This window comes from Cavia porcellus, unplaced genomic scaffold (assembly GCF_034190915.1).
Source record: "Cavia porcellus strain 051 isolate PalLab524CR breed Dunkin Hartley unplaced genomic scaffold, mCavPor4.1 scaffold_31, whole genome shotgun sequence".
NCBI lineage: Eukaryota > Metazoa > Chordata > Mammalia > Rodentia > Caviidae > Cavia > Cavia porcellus.
Window position 1 is genome coordinate 10950266 of NW_026947514.1, and position 25746 is coordinate 10976011.

Consider the following 25746-nt stretch of genomic DNA (forward strand, 5'->3'; position numbering starts at 1 on the left):
CTGTGTTTGTTGTCTCTCAACTCTATAGTTAGCTCTTGACTGTGCTTGGCAATACGAGGCAATGGTTAATTCATATCAGGATTTCAAATGTAATTTTAGCCTTTCTCAAACAGAAGCCATAAATTTGAACTCTTTTTGCTCTTTTTCCTGTTCTATGATGATACAATCCAAAGGAGAAATAAATGTAAAGCACTAAAATAAAGCAAAGGTACTTGAAATGATTAAAAACTGACTGTGTAATCATTTAGAATCTGCTCTTGATTGCATATACTAACCAAATATCAGGAACCAGAAACTACCAGTTACCACCTAGACCTTAATCCATGGACACCATTTGATGATGAAATTGGCAGAGCACATGAATTTCTTGTCTCAAGCATCACTTCATATGTTTTCCTGGAAACTCTATTTCTTAGAAGATAACTTTAAAAAGTGCCAAGCTAATACTATACTAGTACTAGTACACTTCTGTAATATTGCAATGCTGTTTGGGCAGTGACACTTAATTTTAGTACATTCAGAGACCAGAGAACATTGAAAACTGACAAAGATCTTATAGACCTGTAGTCTAGCAACCTCTTTTTATACAAGAGGATTCAGAGGCTCAGAGGAAGAAGGGATGGGCACTGTTCCAGGTCAAACTGCCTGCACTGTCCTTCCAATTCTAGTCCTACTCTATTCACTGCTTCGCCTTAAAGGAACTCCTGTGAGAATGTGCTTGGGCTCTTTTAATTTGTCCCAGGCTGGTAACTGTGTGTTTAAAGCTGTTCCATAGATGTCTGCTGATTGAACAGCAGTATGTCTGGAGAGGGTCATGCTCTGGCCAAAGAAAGGGGAAAAAGGTCTTGTACATAACAGGAAAATGCAGTAAGTCAGGGAGATTTCAAAGGAAACTGGAATGCCTTTTTGCTGTATGGAGCCAGGAAAATTTCTTCATATGGGTAAAGGATAGCATTGGCCTAGAAACTACAGAGATTTATAGGGTAGAATTTATAGGGCCCCACGATGGGCAAATAGGTTTTAATATGTGTTTGTGTATGCATGCGTTTACCCACCTCATTCACCATTAGGTCGTTGCTCCCTGGCTACCAAAGAGGAAATTGTTTTCAAATTCATATATTTGACATCAAAATAAGAGAAAAGTATCTGACAGTTATAATTTGTTTAGCTTATTAGTACAAGTGTATAGTACATAATGTTTACATTCCTTGTGGGCATTTGGTACATGTATATAACACATCTTAATTCCTTTTTTCCATCCCCTTTTCTTACCCTCCTTCTACGCATTTCTTGATCCTTTTTTTATTTCTGTACACATTTGTAGTACATAAAGTTTACGTTCCTTGTTTGGAGTTGTGCCTGTACATAAAACATCCCAATTCCTTTTTTCATCGCTTAGCCCTTTCTGCCTCCTACTCCCTCAATTTTATGACTAAGTGTTTTAAATTGTTTTATATTATTATACTATTATAACACTGTCTAGCTCTGCCGTCCTCTACTTCCTGCAGACACATAGCTCTTCTGCCCTTCCCTGCTGGGCACTGGGAGGAGGCTCCCATGAACTCAAAGGATGACTCAGATCTCCCTAGACTTTCTTGCCTCTCCCAGCAGGAGTGAGAGGCCCAGACACCCACACCATCTAATTGTTGCAGACTCACAACCTTGCCACTCATGGCTAATTACCTGAAGCCCAGGACTAATTTTATTGTGCACTTTCTGTGACAGTTTTATTTTTGGTTTTGGTGAGAGGTCCCCGAGTGCTGAGTCACTCCCTCATCTCCCCGAGATTTCCATAAGACCTTGCACACAGAAAGTGTGCTGAAGTTCTGAAGTTTTCTACCAGTCTGCCCCAATTCACAAGCAAGTTGAAACCCAGCCTGGGCAACTTGGTGATTTAGCAAGATCCTGTCTCAAAAATAAAAGAAGAGGAGGAGGAAGAAGAGAAGAAGGGAAGGGGGAAAAGGAAGAAAAAGAGGAGGAAGAAGAGGAGGGGGAGGGGAAAAAGGAGGAGAAAGAAAGGGCTGTGGAGGTAGTTCAGTGTAAAACCCTGAGTTCAATCCCCAGCACCACAAACACACCCTTGCCCTGTGTCCTCAGAAATTCGAGATCCTTAATGAACAAAATCTCTTATATGTTCTCTCCCCAGTGATTATTTCATTGCCTTTAATAGAAGCCCTGCTGTTCCTGAAGATACTGCTTTCCTAACAGCTCTGCATCACTGGGCTTGGGCGAGAGATTAGGCATCTTTCTTGACATCATTCATTCAGACCATTCTCTCTTTGCGTCTAACAATTCCCAGTTTTGAATCTCCTGTTACCTCACCATGCCAATCACAGTCTCGTTGTTACACCATTACTAAACTGGCTCTTTCTTATTTGCTGAAAAATATGATTCCTGGCTCTTCTTACTCGTTTCTAAATTATTACTGCCCTATATGTGTTGATTTCAACACTAGTGTCTCTTTTGACACTCTCTAGCTTTGTTTCTCAGTTCCTGGAATTCGTCTTCTCCAGGATTTTTTCCCAACACCTTAGCTCAGTTATTTATTGCCGAGATCATATCACAGATCTAGTTATTACCAATAACCACAATCTTTTGATAGCATTGATTTCATCTTCTAGTACCTGATTAGCATTTTCCCTCTTTCCTAATTTATTCTATCATCTTTATCATCTCTCTCCTACTTCACATCCTTTCTCCTCACTCATCTTAAATTCAAGTTATAACTGTAAGCTGTCCCTGCTTATACCTTTTGCTTTTTCAGATTTGTTGGACTAAACACAACTCTTGTTAAAGTCTCTATTTACGTGTATTTGTCAGATGAATATGACTAGAAAAAACACATAATGTAGACTTACTCACTTGAAGTTCATGACCTTAAGCCTTACCTGGGCCCTTAAAGCCACCTGGCAGGCATACCATTTTCTTGCTCCATATTTCTAGTCTCTCAAGTGATGATTTTTCAGCTACTTTTCTCCCTACACTTTCAATCATTTTTCCTATTTGATGTCATCAGAAGGAATTTCCATAGCCTTTCACTTCCTTCTTTCCAGCATCTGCACCTATGCACTCAGCTTTCTGTGTGTGCTATGTTCCCGTCCAAGATCTTATTTTGTCTGTATTTCCTATATTCTGCTCAAAGATATAAGTTCACCAAATTCTCCACTCTTTCTCTTCCCTTTTTTCTTTCTAAAGAACTCTTGACTTGAGCATACAGGCATAATCTTATCTTCTGTCTTTATTAAAAAACAAACCAGTGTTCTTTACCCTAATTCTTCCAACTATTATCACTATCTCCAATTTTCTCTCACTGTATTCACTCTAAAAATCATTCTTATAAAGCTGTCATTCCCACTTCACCAACAAAATTGTTCCTTTTAACTTTAACAGGTTAACCTGTCAAGGACCTCTCTTGCTAAATCCAGTGGCTGGCTCTTAGGTCTTATACTCTTGACATGTCTTCAATATTTAATTTAGTTAATTGCTTGCATTTCACTTGGTTTTCAGGACTCTGTACTCTCTTGGTTTTCCTCTTGTTCAGCAGTCACTCCTCAATTTTTTTTGTGGGTTCTTCTTCGTCTCCCTAATGAAAGAGTGCCCAAGGTCTCTTTTCTTGATCTTCTTCAATATGGACATTCACTTTCTTAGTGAACTTATCTAGTCTTACAGCTTTATGTATTGTTTGCATGCTTTATTGTCAGTTAGCTATTGATAATAATCAGCAGCATCATACAGCAATAAGTATTTAGTTTAAGAGTCCCTTGGTCATCTGGGGATTGACTAAGCTATGCTACACTTAGTTGGGTGGCCAGGCTCTGCTTCTCATGCCCACCAACCTCCTCTATGTTCCATGAGGCCTGGGAATGTTTTCTTATGGTTATAGCAGAACCACAAGAGAGCAAACCCAGTTGCTTTTCAAGTACTTTTCAAGCCTTTGATCACATTATGCTTCTATGCATTTTGTTAGCTAAGGCAAACCACATGGCTAAACTGAAGCCAAGAGGAGAGATCTACTCTGCTTCTTTTGGGGGAGGAATTTGAAAATCACACAGTGATTGGCATCAGTTGAGAGAGTAAAGAACTGGGGCCTGCGTGGATGTATTGGTAATAAAAATCTGTTGGTATTCTAAAAGTAAAATTTGGTTGAGAATCCTTTTTTATCTGGCAAACACATTCTATCTTCAAAACATCCTGAATGTGACATCATCTTGTAGTACACTGATTGTTTCTACCCTGGCCTAATCCATGAATATCTCTTACCTGACCACTTTTAAGCCCCCTAACTGGTCTTCCAACTTCTACTATTATTGTCTTCATGTCCTCTCAACACAAGAGCTACATGAGTCTGTCAAACATGGGATCATAATTCTAGTGAATCCTCATTTCCTTGATAGTAACATATCGAATTGTTTAAATATCTAGAAAGCCCTACATGGTCCCTGTCCTCTGTAACTGTCTTACTTCACTTGTACTGTTCTTTCCACAATCCTACTTCCCCATTGTGATCTCTTGCCATTTCTTGAGTACATCCTATGTATTCCTGCTGTAGGGCCTTTACAGTAGCTGGTGCCTTGACCTGGAACTGTCTGATAGCTGCTTGGTTCATTACCTCACTTCTTTTTGATCAAACATCAGGCTTAAAAAAAAATCAGGCTCACAATGGGGCCAGCTCTGGACTACAGCATACCTTTCTATCTCTACCTGGCATCTTGGTATTTCTTTTCTTTTCTCTGTTTCTCTTCTACAAACAATTGATCTATAACATGCAATAATTTGTTTATCTTTACACATATTATTGTCCATCTCCCCTTATAAAAATTAAAGGCAATGCTTTTTATCTGGTTTGTTCACTGATTTTATCCAATTAATGAGGAGAGTGATGGCAAATACCCAATAAGAGAAAGGATAGTACAACATTTTGTGCACCTTCGTATAAGAAAAAACTCAGTACAAACCTATTAAGACAAGCAGATACCTGGGATCACAATTTTTTTTTTTTTGAGATAGTGTCTTGCTCTGTAATTCAGGCTGCCTTGAACTTACTATGTAGCCCAGGCTGATCTCAAATTTGCTACGATTCTCTGCCTCTGGCTTCCAAGTGCTGGGATTATAGGCATGCACTACCATGCCAGCATGGGTTCAGATTTTTGTCTTAAACTATATACAGATAAAAGGCTTTATAACATGAGGACTGAGAATAGATTGGAGTCTTAGTAAGCCAGTGATTGTTAATAATTTTCTTACAGTAATGCTGTTTAAGATTATAGATACATCAGTGATTTTAATAAGTGTACCCAAAGCTCTAAAAGTCATAATAATTTTCCAAGGAATTATTAAAAATAAACGTTAGTGTTCTCATTCTATAGTGAAATTATTGTGGCATAGTCACAACACACATAGAATAGTGGTAAATAAGGGTAAGAGTGAGATTAGATATTTTGGACTTATCATTTGGGAAGGAGATGGAGAAAAAAATAATACTTAATCTTTAATATCATGAAGACTAAAATAACATACCTAGTAATTTTTGTTCTGTTTAGGGAACTACAACAGTTATACTTTTTATTATCAAGAAGTCATTAATGTGGCAGCCATAGTTATTCACAGAGATCTTTGAAAATAAAAAATAGATGTTCCAAAATCAACATTCAAAAATTTCCTTACAGACCCTCACTTAATATCTATTTTTCTTTTATTTCTGACAGTTTAGCAGGCTTAATCAATCGTAACAGCAAATACTTGATTTGTATATACATGAGAATGTATGGCAGATTACTCTGTGGCAAGAAAAAACAATTTGCACTATGAAAAAGATGAGGCAAGATATTTTTTAGCTTAAGAATTTGAAGCTATTTAGAGTAAGTATCTATGTACGACACTAGGTGTCATGATGGTAACTCCAAGTCACCAAGAAGCTCAGTATACTCATTGCCTGGTGCTTCTGATCACAGAAAAAGATGTGTAAAGTTTAGGAGGTTTGTTGTGACAAACTACTTAACTTTTTGGAAAGTTTTCAAGCTTAGTATATTGTTACCTAGAATAACATGGGCCAGCCAGTTTCCCATTATTGATAGGTAAATATATGCAGGAAAGACTTCACCATAATATGTTATCAAATAGAAAAAGGAACTGGTATTGTCTGTTTCTTGTTTAGCTAACAAAATATAATATCTGAGTATTTGGTATCACATGCAGTGCTTACTTTTAAATTACTTCTGGTATAGCACATTTATAGGGAGGTAAACAATTACATTATAGTGTGATAAGTTTCGAAAAGGTGCCTATGTTTAAGATGCTTACCTGGCCTGATGTTTTGCATTTGGGAGGAAAATGGAGCTTTGGGAGCCTCCTTGGAAACAGAGTTTTCTGTGTGAATTGAGACATAAATGATGAGTAGGAAACTTCTAGGCAAAGGTGGAGATAGTTGGAATGGAACAGTTAAGCATCTTTAGGTATTAGATGAAAAATTCAGTATGGGAAGATTAACCAACGAGTCAAGGATATGTGTTGTGAACATTCTCGGTTTTAGTTTTGTAATCATACTATCAGTCTCTAAGAGACATTCCATAGTTGCAGGCTTTAATGCAGAATCAACCCTCTATGGGCTTTGAAACTATTACATATGTTATCCTATTAGTTATAGGCCAGGAACTATGTAAAGATTTGAGTGGGTGTGGTAAGCAAGGGGAAAAAAGATGGAAAATTTTGCCTCTTGAACTTGCTTTTCCTAAGTGTCTTAAATTTTAAATAATGTTTTAATTTGTAGATCCCTCTACTAAAGGACTTTCAACTTTGGAAATGCCACGAGAATCTTCATCTGCCCCTACATTAGAAGCAGGTGTGCCAGAAACAAGTAGTCATTCCTCAATATCAAGTAAGAGTTCCTCTGCTGATCATTCCACTTGTGCATTGATTTTTAACAGTCTACTGCATTGTTTTCAATTTTGCAATCATGTTTCATTTTTTTCCTTTTTAAAATGTTATGTTTGCTCCTGGTGACGCTATGCTATGTAAATAGCTAAATATTATATGCAGGAAATATTATATGCATGAGGATGTGTGGCTGTGTGTTCTATGAGCCCTTGAGGAGTAGCACGGCCCAGTTTTGTCCAAATACCAAGTATCTGATTACTTGTGGTTACTGATTAGCCGAGAACCTTAATTTGTTAAAGAATAATTACTGAATTTCATCATTCAATAAAATAAAAGCTATCTATTACTAACCTGAATATAAAATATGATTCTGGTTATACACCATGTGCAAAGCGCTGCCCACAGAAGGATTGTGCATGGAACATGTTTATGAAATTTAAATTACTTATAACATTGACAATATTTTATCTAGGTTATCACGTAATACATATGAGTAAATATAACATTTTTGAATTGGTAAATTAGAATAACATGGCATTTTTAGGTTCTATAGGAAGCTGTCATTTTGAAACTGCCTTTCATTGTGGGTCCTAGACTTTGTCTGCAAGAAGCTTGAATTCCACTGAGGTTTCATTAGAGTGCCACCTCTGTCAGTGGAGTCAACAAGATTTCAGCATAGGAAATTCTTAATAACAGTCAGAGACACATAAGCTACAACTTGTGCAAACCTGTGTCACATGTGCTGACAAATTTTGTGTTCCATGTAGATGCTAGCTGGGGAGCTAGTTAATTTTCATTTGACCATCTTTTGAAATGAAGATAATCCTGAAAAGCCAAACAAAGAGCTTAACATAAATGTTGGACTGGTAGTATGGAACATCATATCATGTTCATCATCCATTCATTTGTGCGTTCATTCATTCAGGAATTGTGTAATGTCTGCTGTGTGCCAGGCATTGTGTTTGGCACTGAGAAAAAAGGTGAATAAAAAATATGCCCCTTGTTCTCAAGGGTACAATTATGACACTAACAATGCTACCATTTATTTGACACCTGTCATGTGCCAGGCACTGTGCCGAATGGCTCACATCCACTGCTATCTAAGCCATGGCAGATTGTCGATCTCATTTTATAGATTGGGAAACTGAGATTTCAAGAGGCTAACATGACTTGAGTAACATCATATAGTTACTAGGTGATAAAGATGGTAGTTGATGGTCACGCTGTTAAAACTTTTGAATTCATGCTCTTTTTCAGTGTACCACACTGCCTAGAAATAATTCAAAATCAATTGTAATAAGAGATTATAGAAATTCCAAGAAATAATTTCCAAGTAACATTTATTTGCCTTTTGGTAGCAAAGAATGGCTAGCTCTAAACTTAAATGTTCTTTTATACAAAGATCTGTCTGATAACATGATGAAATGCCAAGGTTTAAGTACACATGCAGTATTAAAATCACAAAACATATTTTTCCTGCTAAGTCATCTGAAAACAAAAAGTGAATTGTGGTTACAATTTCAAGTAGATATAATGTCAGATACTCATATAAATGTATTATAAAATAAATATATCAAGCTCATCATGATCACAAAATCATGACTGAATAATAGCCTTTTTGAATTTAGTTTATTAGTGCATCATTAGATTTCCACCTTTCCCCTCCTTGCCATTAAAAGCATGCACTTTTTACCTCTTGGAGGCATGAGTCTTAAAGGATGAGCTAAACAGTAAGGATTTTTACTTTCAGAAATTCTGCTGTCTTTGGAAACAATTAAAGAGGCTGGGATGTAGCTTGGTGGTAGAATACTTACCAAGCAATTGGTATGGCCATAGGTGTGATCCTCAGCACTGCAAAAGCCAAAAAGCAGACAAATGAAAAAAGAAGAACAAACTTAGAATTGGAGAAATTACTGTTACTGTTTTGAAATCCTTATATGAGTCTGTGAGAAGCTACTAATTTTTAAATTTATTAAATCTTAAGTTTCTGTTCTTGAATTTTACTTAAAGTTGTACTTTTCAAATGAGTCAGAAAATTAAATTTTGCCAATCATCAGCCTAAATCAGACATTTAATGTTAGACTGATTAGTCATTTCCCTGTTCAGTTAATATGGACTCCAAGACATAAGAATTTCCATCACTCTCTTTTCTTCCTCAATGTGCTAATTATTTTGTAGCCAACCATATTGTGACCACCATAAACCACACAGCATGGTAATTACATTAGAAATAATGTTATAATTGATTTCACTTTACACCAAGTTGGTGTCTTGGTACTATGATTGTGAAACCTACATATAACATTGAAGGTTTTCCAGGGTCCATACACTCATCCTGATTTCTACCATCCTTTTCTAGGGCATACAGTGTATAGCTTGGATTTCTGAAATTGTACTTAGAGTGAAAAGCCATAAATTATCAAATATTTAGGTTTTGGGGCATATAGAAAACCCACACTGGGAATGCTCCATCTCTTGTATGGGGCTGATTCTTAGGGCTTGATGAGGCTGCTCACAGGGAAATAAGAGTAAAGGATCTAGGCAGTTTTCTAACTGTCCATTCTATACTAGCAGAATGCTTGGTTGGTTGTTTTCTGGTTTGGAATGCTTATAGTTCACTGGTATGTCAATGCTTGGCTGCAGAGTTGTTTTTAAAAACATTTTTTAAACAAAGTTGTACACAAGAGTACTCTTATGGAATGTTACTTGATTCACATTTTTTAAATCAATAGAAAAAACTCCATACAGAGTTTGGAAACAGTGTTGAATTTAGAGATGATATGTTTTGATTTTAGAACCATGTTAGTTGCTGATTGATTCCACGTAACATAATTTCATTTGCTTTAATTTCTGTCTCTAAAAAATAGGGTTGTATATGTCATCCTATTTTAAAATACACACACACACACACAAACCTCATGGGGATATGACAAAGACTGAAGCCATGTATTCACAAGCCCCACTAAAGAAAGTTAAGCTATAAATTCAAAATTGTATTATCTATCTTAAATCCTTTATAGAATATGGCAGATATGTAAATAAAGTAAATGAGAAGAATCATATTTCATTCAGTTATAACTGGGGTAACTACAGGCTCCAGATCACTACTAAAGGTTACTGTTACGGGCTGGGGATTTAGCTCAGCGGCATAAGCGCCTGCCTTGCAAGCAGGCAGTCGTGAGTTCGATCCCTGGTACCGATAAAAATGAAAAAAGACCAAAAAAAAAAAAAAAAGGGTACTGTTACTATCTCTACTGAGTAAAGAAAAAACATTTGGAATAGCAGAGACCTTACTTTTTCACTTGGCTAGAAGCACATCATTTACCAAAGATTATGAATAGCTAATAAAGATACAATTAAGAGTCAGATGGGGGTGTAGAGCCTTTGTATGCTGTAGAAATTTATTTACCCTAGTAATCATCTCCTAATTTCCTTCATATAGCTCAGTATAGGCAGATGAAAAGGGGATCCCTGGGAGTTCTGACAATGAGCCAGTTAATGAAGCGGCAGCTGGAACATCAGTCTAGCGCCCCCCATAACATCAGCAACTGGGACACTGGTGGGTCAAGCTTTTTCTTCTTGTTTTACCTTTCGAATTAGTTAATGCCACTTTACCTGTGTCCACTCTGCTCCCTTGTTAAAGAATAAATGTTCTCTCATATTTTCTGGTTCAAATAATTTAAAAACTAAAGTTATTAATAAATCTATTTAAACTTTCCAAATGTTCTGGAGCAAGCTGTTCTTCCCTCTAGGCTGGTCCAACTCTTTTTCCTCTAAGACCCAGATTCTAGATCTTAGGTGATTGGTCTGGGGAGGAAGAAATAAACTATGATTTGATGATGTAATTTGGAAAGAACACACACCAAGTATCAATATTCTCTTTTATAAATTTAAAGTACAAAAAAAGAGGATATTAATAGTAATAATAATAGTAATAACAAATGTTAGCTTAGCGAAGTCGTAATCTGCCAGTAGGTTCAGGAATATGAATTCTGTGTTTTAGCCAGCAGGGTCACCAGGTTGCAGCCACACACCCTCATGCTCATTAAATGGAACTGCATCTAGCCTCAGTTTTAAAGTAAGAATTGATTGCCATGACATATATATTTTAAAAATGATCACTGTATTTTCTAAATTTTGTTACAGCATCCTGCACATGTATTACCTTTTCAAACCAGCAGTACTACACAATCCTCTTTTAACTGCCTGCCTTTCCTTGTTTTTTTTTTTTACATTAAATGAGTCATTTGAGTTAACAAGATGATATATGTGAAGCATCTGTGTACTATGAAAATGTAACAGTTTATGATTGTGATACGATTGAGGCAAACATGTGGACTCAATACTGTGGTTTTTAGTATTTTCTGGTTGTGTTTTTATGAGATTATTTCAATATTCTTTCTTAAGATTAGGAATTACAATGTCCACTAAAACAAAAATCTTGATATTCTTCTATATTTCAAAATTGTAATATTCATATATATTCATGTATGTCATCTTATTTGCCCTCATTATTCTTTAAAAACAAAGAGCTCATCTAGTTAACTAAATCCCACATACTACACCCAAGCCCACGTGTAATAATTTCAGTTTTCTTGGACTTTATAAGGTTTATATTTTATAGATATAATGATTTCTCTGTACAATAATAGGTGGAGTAAACTGTAAATAGCCAGAAGTCAACAGGCAAGGGGGAGAAGGAAAAAAATATTGGATAGCTAACCTAGAGAGTTTATTTGCTTTGGGTGAAGTCTTTCCACTTATACCACAGAGGACAATGTTTGACTCTTACTAATGGGAGCTGAGAATGGCAGATTTGTTTGGCATTGTCTCTACCATTAAATGCCCTGGTTGAACCTGGAGGGACTATTATTTTACCACATTATTGAAGTAACAAATTGCTCTGCCTAAGCTATTTTAGTTCTGACTACAGTTACTACCCAGTGCGATAGATTTAGAGGAGTTATAAAAAGCTCAGGAAAACTGATCTTAATTTCCAATCTGAATATCACTCTATAAAAACCTATACAATGCCAAATAACCCATTTAACTGAATATTTTACTTTTAACCAGGCTTCAACCTTATTCATGTCACTCTGCCTTCTCATTTAATACTTCCCATTTACATGCTGTCTGAATTTCTTTCACCTGAGTTTTCTTGGGCTTGTGTCCACCTTCCAAGTTGGTTCTTTAGTCACAAAACCCTACTAGAAATTCATCTCAATATTCTTGGTTTTTTTTATTAGTGTTATAAAAAGTGCATTCCATGACTGAGTCCAGAAAAAAAGTCTATGAATGTTACATGATGTCAGGTTCCTGTCACCTTAAACCACACATGTTGACTCAGAGACTCGCTTATCTGCACAAGAAGAAATGTAGTCATTTGGACACACTGAGAAAGGCAGCCTAAAACATGCGTCATGACGAGTCACTTCAGCAAGTGCCAGCTCATGCAGCACACCTGCCTATGCTCCGTTGTTCGCATATAGTCAGTTTGCTTATTTGCCTATTGTTTCACATGAAAAAATGTTCCTCAAGTCCCTATTCTCCATTTCTGCTTCTGGCCCTTTATTCCTGTTCATTTCTACATCAAATGATGTCACTTCCTTCTACCAGGTCCACATGTTTTCTGTATCAACTCTGATCATTACCCCAAATTATGACTTTTGTACTTACTGATTTGCTTAAAGCACCTCTTTCATGACTGTGAGATTGGCCTTTCATTTTGTACTAAGAGATTTGCACTTTTTTGAAGTGGACTGGGATCTGGACTTCTTTTGGATAGTTTTGGATGCTTTCCAGTTTTCAGATGCATTTCATTTAACTGAATGCCAAGATTGAAAGACATTAAACAATCCTACCCTAAAATCTAGGATGTATCATTCAAACATTAATAATCAAAAACAACCATGACCATAACATGACCCCAGGAGGTTACTGATTATATTCATTGTACCTGTGAATTGTACTGAACTGACACATTGAAGACTGAAATGCTCTATTTATCCACAGAACAGATACAGCCTGGGAAACGCCAATGTAATGTGCCAGTGTGCCTAAATCCTGACCTGGAGGGACAGCCACTGAGAGTGAGAGGTTGGTTGAGTTTTAGAATTTCAGACTGTAAAAGCTTGGAAACTGTATATGTCCATTATTTAGTCACCCAGCAGGTGCTGAAACACCTTGTTCAGCAGCTTCCTGAAGTGTTCCAGGGAATGGGAATGCATGATATATCCTCTTTGAACATAACAGAAAGTTCTTCCTAATAGTGATTTTCTAATTTTTTGAGACACAGGAAACAAGTCTAGTGTCTCTTACATTATTTTTTTGACATTTGAGAATAACTGAATAATAGTTGCTTATTCCTCAGGTATTTCTAAGCCAGCTATTCCTGCACCCTTCAGCATGTCTTCTAACATATATCAGTTTTCCATATCACTCCATATGTACTTTTCTGAGCATTGTCCAGCTTATCTACTTATCTTCTAGAATGCTGAGATCATAGATAAGAAGTTTCTTTTCATCTGAGACATAAAATGAAAATGTACCCTTTATGCTGCACATGGGAGCAAGCTGACCATAAATCTGTGCTAAGATAAAAAAATTATTTTTAAAACTCAGAAAACAGCACAAGACAAGGATGTCCTTTATCACCTCTCCTATTTAATATAGCACTGGAAGTACTAGCCAGAGCAATTAGACAAGAGAGAAAAATAAAAGGGGTAAAGATAGGAAAAGAAGAAGTTAAATTGTCATTGTTTGCAGATGACATGATACTCTACATAGAAGACCCCCTAAACTCCATTGAAAGACTCTTAGATATAATAAATAAATTCAGTAATGTAGCTCGATACAAAATCAATACCCAGAAATTAATAGCATTCCTATACACTAACAACAAAATCACAGAGAGAGAAATAAGAGAAACCACACTCTTCACACTAGCAAGCAAAAAAAAAAATGAAATATTTAGGAATTACTCTTATGAAAGAAGTGAAAGACCTATACAGGGAAAATTATAATACACTGAAAGAAGAAGTTGAAGATGATCTCAGAAAATGGAAAGACATCCCATGTTCATGGATAGGAAGAATAAACATTGTGAAAATGGCCATTTTCCCAAAACTGTTATACAGATTCAATGCAATCCCAATAAAAATGCTATCAACATACCTTATAGATCTAGAGAAATCACTCCTAAAATTCATCTGGAACCAGAAGAGACCTAGAATATCAAAGGCAATTCTAAGCAGCAAAGGCAAGGCAGGAGGCATCACAATTCCTGACTTGAAGTTATATTACAAACAACAATAGTAAAATCAACATGGTACTGGAATCAAAACAGAGCAGAGGATCAATGGAATAGATTAGAAGATACAACCACAACTACCAACACACTCAACCACCTTATCTTTGATAAAGGAGCCAAGCAGGTTCACTAGAAAAACAACAGTCTTTTTAATAAATGGTGTTGGAAAAACTGGCTCTCCATCTGCCAAAAATTGAAACTTGATCCAAGCCTATCACCATGTACTAAATTAAAATCTAAATGGATCAAAAATCTGAATATTAAAACAGAAACACTAAATCTATTGGAAGACAAATTGGGTAGAAACCTTGAAGACATAGGAGTAGGTAGAGAATTCATGAACAGGACTCAAACTGCATGGGAAATACTTCCCAGAATCAATAACTGGGACCACCTCTTATTAAAAAGTTTCTGTAAGTCCAAAAAAATCTCCAGTATAGTGAAAAGAAAACCCACAAACTGGAAAAGATCTTAGTAAACTCCCCCTCAGACAAGGGACTTTTGTCTAAAACATATAAAGAATTAAAAAAACTCAGACCCCCAAAATTCAAAGACCCAATCCAAAAATGGGCATCTGAGATGAATACACACTTCTCAGAGGAAGAAATACAAATGGCAAATAAATACATGAAAAAATGTTTATCATCATTGGTTATTAGGGAAATGCAAATTAAAACCACACTGAGATTCCATCTCACTCCTGAAAGAATTGCTAGGATCAAGAAAACCAACAACAATAAGTGCTGGAGAGGCTGTGGGGAAAAAGGAACTCCCCTACACTGTTGGTGGGAGTGTAGACTGGTACAACCTTTGTGGAGGTCAGTCTGGAGATTTCGTAAAAAGCTGGGATCGGAAGTCCCATTTGTTCCAGCTATTCCACTTCTAGGCATATTCCCAGAAGAACTGAAAGCATCATACCACAGTGATATATGCACACCTATGTTTATAGCAGCACAATTTGTAATTGCCAGATCTTGGAAACAACCCAAGCGTCCATCAACTGAGGAATGGATAAAAAAGCTGTGGTATTTCTATACAATGGAGTGCTACTCAGCTATAAAGAAGGATCACATTGAGGTATTTATCAATAAATGGGTGCAGCTTGAAACCATACTCATAAGTGAAATAAACCAAACTCGCATCTGTGAACACCGAATAGTTTCCCTAGTGAGGAAATGATTCAAATATATAAAAGTGTGTGGTAACCATGATTCCCCATTATGGGGCCTTGAAGCCTTATAAAGTTTTCACTCATTAATTGGAATGGCTTTATTTTGGGCTATTTGGTATTATGGCCTGTGATGCAATGAACAGCTATTTTGAAGAAAACAAGGCATCATAATAGCTAGTGCTGATTTAATACCATCTTGTTTTGAAGCCGCACCAAACTATGGCTCTTCTGTCTCCATTGATTTTATCATGTTGTATCTTGCTGGATTTTATCGTATGTGGTAGTATAAACAAAAATTGTTATAGGCAAAGAGACAATATAGAAACCATTGTTCATTTTTCTGTTAGCTGGTTCTAAATACTCTACAATGCTTTCATCCACTTGAATGGTGTTATACTGTCTTGATATGTTTGATGCTATAGCATATGAAGTTATATTCAAATATTTTAAGGAAAAAGACACTATGGTAACTACTATTAAGTCGGGTTATTTGGTGGTGAAGCACTAGGTTGCTGAAAGTGTCATGCTTTAACCTGTATTGTTATGTTATTATGCCCCCTTTTATCTCAGCCTCTCCCTTATTCATTAAAAAATTATTTAATTTTTAAAATTTCTTTTTTAAATTAAGGGGAAAAAATAAAAAAAAAACTAGCAGGATAGATTATAGTAACTTTTTTGATTTCCTATTAACTTGAAGTCCTGTAATACCCCCGTTATCTTGTTTTGACTGATTAGACTCTATTCTGCTCTGTATGAAAGTATCAAGTATCAGAGTATAGGCAACTACTTTGAAGGCAGTAAGATTCACTATGATGCCCATTTTGGTTTGACTATTATCCTCTTTTGAGGTTCTGTAAGATTTGCAATGTTTAGGTTTTATTGGTCTTGTTCTCTACTGTTTTGTTCAACTTTATAATACCTAATGAGATGGACAATTCTTCTTAAGGAAACAAGAACCATTATGGTAACCATTGTTGATAACCCTGTACTCTGTTTTTACATCATGTGCTATGTCTACCCTTGGTTTTGACCGACAGCTTTGTTTTATCATGCTTGATTTTATTCTCTTACAAAAAAAAGTAGTAAGATCTAAGGGAGCAATAAAACCCAAAATGTGTAAATTTTGTTGTAATAAAGAGAGGGAAAAAAAAGTGCCCTAAAGGATACAACAGCAAGGGTGTTTAGGTGTGTTAAATAGATGATCATATTAATATTTTTGATTGGATTACGGAACACAACTATTTGCAGTCTCACTGTTTGAATGTTCACTTTGTATGCTTTGATCCTGTGACCTGAAACACCGTTTCTAAGATGATAGCATGTAATCTATTAAATGGAGATAGCTTACTTTTTTTTGTAGTTCTGAATTACTTGTACCCTTACACTGCTTTGTTCTGCTTTTTTTTTTCCTCTTTTTCTTTTTAAATTAAAAAAAAACTCAGAAAACAAATCAATCATCATTTAAAAAACACAAAAAAGAATTATGACATCTCATAATTAATACCATAAATAAAACATCTGTATTTTTTTGAAGACCATACTACTCTTCTGGCTTTCCTAAACTATGAAGAAATATTTATCTCTGGCTTGCCTAAACACTTCTTTGGCAGTGAATAGTAGTTTTAGCTTCTGCGTTGGATGAGATATGACTCTTTTCTTTCCATGGGGCTAGGAAAGCTTTTTTTAAGTAAAAGTCTGGGTAGTGAATAAATTTTTTGTGCTTGTTTATGATCTGGTGACTCAGTAGCAGCAAGTGTTCTGAGGCAATATTAGCAAAGCTTAGCAAGTCAGTCTCCTTTATGGTAAACAGAGCAATGCACTGGTGCAGTAGGTAACTGATGGATGCGTCTGCACTTTAAGACACACTCCCACATCTTTTTTTTATTTAAAGAGAGAAGAAAAAAAAAGAAAGGACATAAAAAAAACAATGCAGTAAAAGGGTACAAATAATACAGTATTTCTAGAAAAAATATATACAGTACGAAATCACCAGTTACCAGGCTACACATTATCTTCCCAGAAACAGTTGTCCATATCACTAAATTAAAGCATATAAAATGAACATTCATTCAGTGGAATTGGAGACAGTTCCGTTCAATGATCCAACAAAAGCTCAGTTATATGGTTTTCCATCCTACACTCTCGAACATACCTGCGGTTATATCCCTTAGTCCACCTTATTTTCCTCTCTTTTTTACAGTGACAATTAGACTTTTAGGGTTTTATTACTGTCATGGTTCTTATTACTTTTTTGAAGAGAATAAAAACAAATGTGACTAAGCAAAACAGAGTCTGTTAGAACAGAAGGGTGGGCATAGCACGTGATGCAAAAATAGAATACCAGGTGATCAAAAGTGGTTACCGTTGTGCCTCTTGCTATTTTCAAACTGAGTTGTCTACATCATCAGGTATAATAGAATTGATCAAAACAATACGGAACAAAACCAATAAAATCTACACTGAGGACCTTACAGGACTTCAAAAAAAAAAAAGATGATAGTCAATCCATATTGGGCATCATAGTATATCTTATTACCTTCAAAGTGATTGCCAATACCTTCAAACTTGATACTATCAAACAAAATAGAATATATAATAATCAGACAGAACAAGATGGGGAGAGCAATACTGGGGTTCAAGTCAGGTTAATAGGACAACAAAAAAGTTACTATAATATGTCCCGTTATTCTTTAATTTAGTTTTCCCTTAATTAAAAAAATGAGAGAAAATAGATTAATTTTAAAATAGGGGGAATATTGAGATAAGAGAGGATATTGTAATAGAACAATGCAGGGCAGAACCGAGCAATTCAAGCATCGTTGTGTTTCACCACCAGATAATCTAACATAGTAGTAGTCACCATAGTGCCTCTTTCCTTAAATTATTTGAGTGTAACTTCGCGTGCTATAATATCAAGCGTATCTAGACAGCGTGAAGCCTTTCAAGAGAATGTAAGAATTACAGGGTATTTAGAACCTGCTAATAGAAAACAAACAGTGGTTTCTATATTATCTCTTTGCCTATAAAGAGTTTTGTTTATACTATAGCATATAGTAAAATATAGTAAGATACAACACGTTAAAACCAGTGGAAACAGATGTACTACAGCTTGATGGGACTTTAAAACAAGACGATATTAAATCAGCACTAGCTTTTATGTTGTGTTGCTTTCTTTAAAACAGCTATTCGTGCTATCATAGATACTAAAATCGAACAACCCAAGTTAAAACCATTGCGGTTAATGAGTGAAAAAATTATATGGCTTCAAACCAATATGATTGGGAATCATGATTACCACATACTTCTATGTATTCTTATCATTTCTTACACAGGGGCAAGTATTCGGTATTTATACATGTGAGTTTGATTTATTTCACTTATGAGTATGGTCTTAAGCTGCGTCCATTTATTTATAAATGTCTCAATGCGGTCATTCTTTATAGCTGAGTAGTACTCCATTGTATAAAAATACCACAACTTTTTTATCCATTCTTCAGTTGATGGACCCTTAGGTTGTTTCCAAGATCTGGGTATTACAAATTGTGCTGCTATAAACATGGGTACACATATATCGCTGTGGTATGATGCTTTCAGTTCTTCTGGGAATATGCCTACACACACTCCCACATTTTACAGTATGTTCTGTCTCTAAGAGTCCCAAAGGGACTAAGATAAAAAATTTAGTTTTAAAACTCAGAAAAAACAAATCAATCACCTTAAGCTTCAAAGTTGGGTTTTTGAGGTGGTCCCATCCTTATTCAAATTTCTTAGTACCCTCTGTTTCTGCTTCTAATTCCGTACAGAGGGCACTCTGGATACTCAGTAGAGGAACCAGCAGAACTCATGTCAGAGGTGCTGGCAGTCACTGGGTGATAATAAGAGCTTCCTTTAACTCTGCAGACTTAGTTTCAACTCAGCCACAGCAATAGATAGCGAAGGTCTAGCTTCCTTTTTTACATTTCCCACCTTGTACATTACTCTTTGTTCTCACTTCAGTCGCAGAACTCAGGAGGAATCCTCTGATTCAGCTAATGTGGCCCTATAATATGCCCAGTAAGTTAATGTATATGCCTCTACAGATGACTGTGACAAATATTTTATCAGACATTCTGTGCTAGTCTATGGAAAAAATAATGACACAATGTTACTGTCAAAAATATTCCTTTGATAATGATTGTTTTAAAACCAAAATATCACTGAGTCTTTCTCTTCTATTTTAGTTGTGTTTACTATAATAGCAATAATTTGCAATAGTCTTCTGAGAGCCTTATCCCAGAGTTGTTTTTGAAATTGCTTTCTTATGTTTCTACTGAGACTGTATGTGCCTTACCGTGTACCTTACAGGGTGAAATTTTCTACTTTTAGAGGCATTTTGGCATCTGATTGACATAGTCTTTCAGTGATCCAGAAATGTGGAGTATTGTATTTGAATTTGCTGTGCTTTGGTTTCTTTAAGTAACTTCATGTCTTCTATCTTGGTTTAATTCTTACCTTTTCTACTGTTAGCCAAGTTATACTTAGGCTTGCAATACTCAAAGCAATATCTTTATGAAAGAATTAGAGACCTTGGTTAATTACATACCTGGGTACACTTAGACAAGAATGTTATCTCGAAGATAGTAAAAAAATATAGTAATGAAACTTTCATTTAATTGGAGTTTAGGAAGAGACATAGAGATGTTTTCTGATAATTTTCCTTGTGTTTGCATTTGCAGATTTATTTTTCAAAAATACATTTTGTTATCTTTATTTAGGCAAAGGGATTTATAGTATGGAAGTATCTTAATTTTTTGAAAAATTTAATAACCATTTTCCCCCTAAGTTTGAGAGATGTTGCCCATGTAGCTAGGTTTCTAAAAAAATTAATTTGATTCCTTCAAAAATGAATTCTATGAATCATCATTCTCCTAGTTAAGAAGAGAATATAGTTTTTTAAAGCACTTTAATGAGAAACAGATTATTTAACTACTTTTTTTCTTGTTTGAAGAATTCGGTCTTAGTTACTATTTTGTAGAACGGGACACTATTCTGCATTGTTGCTTTTCTGCATTCTTCTCATATGCCTCATCTGCAAAGTTCCCAGAGAATCTGTCCAGCATGGATGGATTTTTTAATGGTGAATACTCTTCCAACTCTCCACATACACTCATCACCAGGGGATGTTTCTAAAATTCCTGCCTCAGACTTCTTCGATAGCATCAAAACATAAAGTTTGAAACACTGTTGTACTGATAAGCTGAAGTGGAGTGAGCCATGAAATAGTATCTTCATAACACTTGATGTTTCATTTATAAATACTTCAGTTGGAAAGGTGAAGTCTTTTTGCTTTGGCGTATATGATAATTCCCCAAAATGAAAACTGCACAAATATTTCTTAACTTAAATGTCTCCCTTTGTTATCTATATGAAGTTCTGTGGTCTTATTTCCTTCCCAAATTAGCAACATTAGAAACATCCATGCTTTTAGAATTGCAGTATAGGTGGGTAGCTTCCACATATGCCTAGAAAATAAGGGTGTAATAGACATTAGGGATACCTTAAACTAGATTACTCCTGTGATTGTCACCTTTGTCCTAGTGACCTGTTGGCGCATCTGAACTGTTTCTGATTTTTCAATGTCAGTGAGCAATTGAGAAGTGGGTATTTTGCTCTTAAAATCACAGAAGCAGAAACCAATAATTTCTTGACTTCATTTTACCATTGAGGTTTTTTCACAGTGCAGTTGTGATATTTAAATCATGATCCTGTGACTATGATCTCTGGAAGGTTTATAAGGGCAGAATTTACCAGTTGTCTCTTTACCCAGGTGCCACTAAATCCAGCCTGCTGTCAGCTCCCAGCATAGTGAGTATGTTTGTGCCTGCACCCGAAGAATTTACTGATGAACAGCCAACAGTGATGACGGACAAGTAAGCTCACATGGTTATTTTTATCACCATGTTACAGGGTTAGAATTTGGTCAGCAAGGCTGTGAGGATGTATCAGAGAAAGTATGCCTAGCGTTTAAATCATAATTTGTTCTTCAAAAAACTATAGCTGTAAGTGTTGATAGGCATTTATGATTTTAGGAATGCTGTATTATATATCCCTCTGGCAGTTGACTCAGCACTGCAGTCTCTGGCCTACTGTTAGAGAGGGCTGACTGACTTCCTTTTGGGGACTTTTTCAAGACTCGTAGTTGCGTTATATCTTGAAATCATGATTGGCTTTTACAGAATGCACTCCTCTCTTTTCTTTGCAGATGCCATGACTGTGGAGCTATTCTTGAAGAATATGATGAAGAAACGCTTGGACTGGCCATTGTGGTACTTTCCACATTCATTCATTTGAGCCCTGACTTAGCAGCTCCACTGTTGCTGGATATAATGCAGTCTGTGGGAAGGTAAGTGTCAGCTTTTGTTTTGTTTTGGTAGGAAACAGTCTTACTTAAATGAAAACAAGCAGTTCAAAAGTAAGTCCATCCCATTGTGGAGGCTTTTGGTCTGTGCAGTCAATTCAGACCTTAATTTTAAAAACTGAGTGGATTGATTTTTTGATTGAATTCCCCAGCTGCATAGGGTCCTGTGTCTCACATCAGAGTAAAGTTAGAGGATGCTGAACTGAGAATACTCTACTGTTTGTTCAGGTCATTGTTCTCTATTATGGTATGAGCATTAAGACCTGCCTCCTGCCTTCAAGTAATCTATGGTTTAGTTGTTGAAAGTGATGCTGTGTGTGAAATCAGTAAGTGCTCATAGAGGGTAGGGCACGACTGAGTGCTGAAATGAGTGTGCAACAGAAGTTCAGGATGGAAAAGATCTCTTACAGGTGTTCTATATGGAAGGCAGTAGGACAAGAACTAGATTCTGCAAATTCCTGCCATTTGAGGGAGGGAAATAGAACAAATCCTAATGGAGCTAAAATATAACTCAAAAATAGAAATGCTGACTTCAAGTGAAGAGCAAAACAGTAAAACTGTGATGTGAGACACAGGACCCTATTCCACTTCCAAACTTAAAAATAGCCAATATGCAAAGTAAATGATGAATATAGGAATGTGGACAGACAAGAAAGATGAATTAGTTCATTTAAGCCCTTGATTTTGAATAATCTTAGTAATGGTAAACAAATGTATTGGCTGTCAGCAGTATTTGCAGAGTTAAGGGCTTTTATGAATGCAGGTTCACAATTCCCCCATCACTATTTTGTTGTTGACTTCATTATCATTTTCTTAAGTTAAAATAGATAATAGATTAGTCAACTTTCCTGTTAATGGGCATATTATTCAAACCCACAATTTAAAGAAGGGGAGTTTAATCATAGTTGATGTGATACAGTCCATGGTTGGCTGGCTCCCAGATAGAAGCATCCTGGTAGAAGAGTGTGCTGGAGGACAGTTGCTCACTGCATGGCAGCCAAGAAGCAGAGAGAGAAAAGAGGAGCTGGAGAGGGAGATACGCCCTCCAAAACTCCCACCAAGTGGCATACTTCTTCCAACCAGCCCTACCTCCTAACAGCACTTGTAGCTATGGGCTCCTTAGTGAATTGATCCACTGCTGAGTACAGCACTGCCAGGATCCAATCACCTTCCACAAGGTTCAGCAGAACACACGACTTGGGGAGAACATTCCAGATTTAAACCATAAGAGATATAGAGAGGGAATTGTTTTTGTTTTTTGTTTGTTTTAATGCAAACATGAATAATCCATGTTAAAGCATTGGCAAAGGTTAGGATGAAAACACATGAGCTTTGAAGAAAAGCAAGGAAAATCAGTAACAGATGTGCTTTTGCATATTTACATATACCTATATTTAAATATTCATTGTCTTTGGGTAGGCTAGCTAGAGATGGGGAAAGCATTTAACGTACATTGCCATGATTCTTAGCAACCTTAATTACCAAAGCTGCCAAGAACACAGATCCAGCAGTCCCTTAATTCAGGGCTCCCTCATGCCTCGATTACACTGTGAAAACAGACAAGGTTATGCGGATTTATAACTTGATTAATTTATGCTAGTTACAACCACAGACACTATTCTCAGTGTGTTGTAAGAGTCTGTAAATACGATAGGTCTGCAGAGGACGAGCTGGGCAGATCTGGGGTGCCCTCACTGGCCTCTCTGCGTGTCTGGAGGACTCTGGATATCTGCGCCCAGACTGCTGGAGTTCCCTCAGGCTTCCAGGTGCAGTGAAGGAGAGAGGTGGGTTTGAGGCTTCCACATCAGCCTCCCCATTCCCGGCTTCATTTGGAGACATGCTGAGCTCCCGATAGATGGGCTGGCCCACACTACCAGCCTAGCCCAGCCTGTTTAGCTGCCGCGCCTGGCCATAGGTCTGCAGAGGAGGAGCTGGGCAGATTTGGGGTGCCTGCATCGGCCTCTCCATGTGTCTGGAGGACTGTGGATATCTCTGCAACCAGGGAGGGTCCACAGGTTCCTGAAGCACTGCGGCCTGTGGTGAGTACCCTAACCTGGCTGCGATTGAAGAACTGTGGAGCTTCCAAGGGGCAGGTGGGCGCACAGTGTCCCTGAGGCCCAGCTTATCTGGAACTGCGGAGTTCTGAGCAGGCAGAGGAGGGCCACTGGTTCTGTAGGCCTAATGGCTTGGGGTAGCGCGGCGCCAGAGTCTCAGTAGCTCCAAACATAGAAGGGGATTTTCAACAGATCCTGAGGAAGCTTTCAAATAACACTTGAAACACAGAAATATAGGAAAATGACAAAACGAAAGACCAAATTACAACCTCAAACCTCCAGCCCATCTCAAGAAACCCTAGGAGCGATGTATATAGAAGAAAATATATCCCATCCACCTCATATATCGGACACAATAGCCACTGAAATTGACAAGCAACTCCAGGAAGCTTTAAAGAAATTCAAACTCGAAATAATCTCCCAGATAAAAAAAGAAATGATAAAAGAAATGAAAGAGATTCTAAATATATCTAAAGAAAACACAGATAAAAATTGGAGGAACTAAACAAAAAGATAGAATCCCTAGACGAGCAATATAAGAAACAAACAAAATACATAATGCAGATGCACAGAGATATACAGGAAATAAAAAACTCCACTGAAAGTTGTAAAAACCGCCTTAATGAAAGTGAAGATAGAATTTCAGACCTTGAAGACAGGATTGCAGCTAGTGAACAGGAAAGGAAAGATCTTTTGAAAATAACAAGGAACCAGGAAACAACAATTCAACAACTGCAAGACGATGCAAAGAAGAATAACATAAGAATGATAGGGATTAATGAAAGAGAGGGAGACAACATGAAGGATGTCAGGAGGATATTTAGAGAAGTAATAGCTGAAAATTTCCCAAGCATGAGATCAGAAACTGACATCAGGATCAGTGAAGCATATAGAACTCCAAACAGTCATAACCAAAATAAAACTACACCCAGACATATAATAATCACCATCCCAGAAATCCAACACAAGAATAGATTATTAAAAGCTGTCAGAGAGAAAAGACAAATCACTTATAAAGGAAAACCTATCAGAATCACAGCAGACTTCTCAGCACAAACGATAAAGTCAAGAAGAGCATGGAGTGAAGTATTCCGGATCCTAAAGCAAAATGATTTCCAACCAAGACTGATATATCCTGCAAAACTATCATTCAAAATAGATGGTGCAATACGATACTTCCATGACAAAGAACAGCTGAAGAACTTCATGAACACCAAACCAACCCTGCAAAAAATATTGAAAGACAGTTTAGATACACAAAGGAAAAAAGCACTAAGCAAAGCAAATAATTAAACAGAACAGAAAGATAAAGATGCAACAGCAGAGAGATAACATTCCTACAATTAACCAGCATTTAACAGTAATAACCATTAATGTAAATGGTCTCAATGCACCAATCAAAAGAAACAGACTAGCAGAATGGATCAAGAAACAAAATCCAACCATATGCTGTTTACAGGAAACCCATCTAACCCAGAAAGATACTCACAGACTGAAAGTCAAAGGATGGAAAACAATTCTTCATGCAGCAGGAATCCAAAAAAAGGCAGGAGTAGCCATTCTGTTTGCAGACAACGTGAACTTTAAACCAACAATGACCATAAAGGACAAAGAAGGTCACTACATACTCGTAAGGGGAAAACTCCAAGAGGAAGAGATAACTATCTTAAATATATACGCACCAAACTCCAGAGCACCCAGTTATATAAAACAATTATTAACAGAAATGAAAACTCAAATTATCAGTAACACAATTGTAACAGGAGACCTTAATACACCACTGACACCAAGGGACAGATCAACCAGACAGAAAATGAGCAAAGAAATAACAGAACTGAATCACACCTGTGAACAAATGGGTTTGATAGACATATACAGAATGTTCCACCCAACAACATCAGAATACACATTCTTCTCAGCAGTACATGGATCATTTTCTAAA

The 25746-nt window shown here is 36.6% G+C and overlaps 1 protein-coding gene across 10 annotated transcripts in view; it reads left to right on the forward strand.

Annotated features, from left to right (window-relative positions):
* The window catches only part of Unc79 (unc-79 homolog, NALCN channel complex subunit), a 272072-nt gene that overhangs the window by 181781 nt on the left and 64545 nt on the right, over nucleotides 1-25746 (forward strand). For 8 of the 10 annotated variants that reach the window (XM_063241428.1, XM_063241425.1, XM_063241421.1 and 5 more), the window contains 5 exons: nucleotides 6767-6874; nucleotides 10316-10432; nucleotides 12886-12969; nucleotides 21160-21262; nucleotides 21595-21735. In XM_063241428.1, the coding sequence (XP_063097498.1) occupies nucleotides 6767-6874; nucleotides 10316-10432; nucleotides 12886-12969; nucleotides 21160-21262; nucleotides 21595-21735 (553 nt within the window). The remainder of the gene's footprint in view (nucleotides 1-6766; nucleotides 6875-10315; nucleotides 10433-12885; nucleotides 12970-21159; nucleotides 21263-21594; nucleotides 21736-25746) is intronic. The other 2 variants (XM_063241424.1, XM_063241430.1) reach the window with 1 other exon arrangement.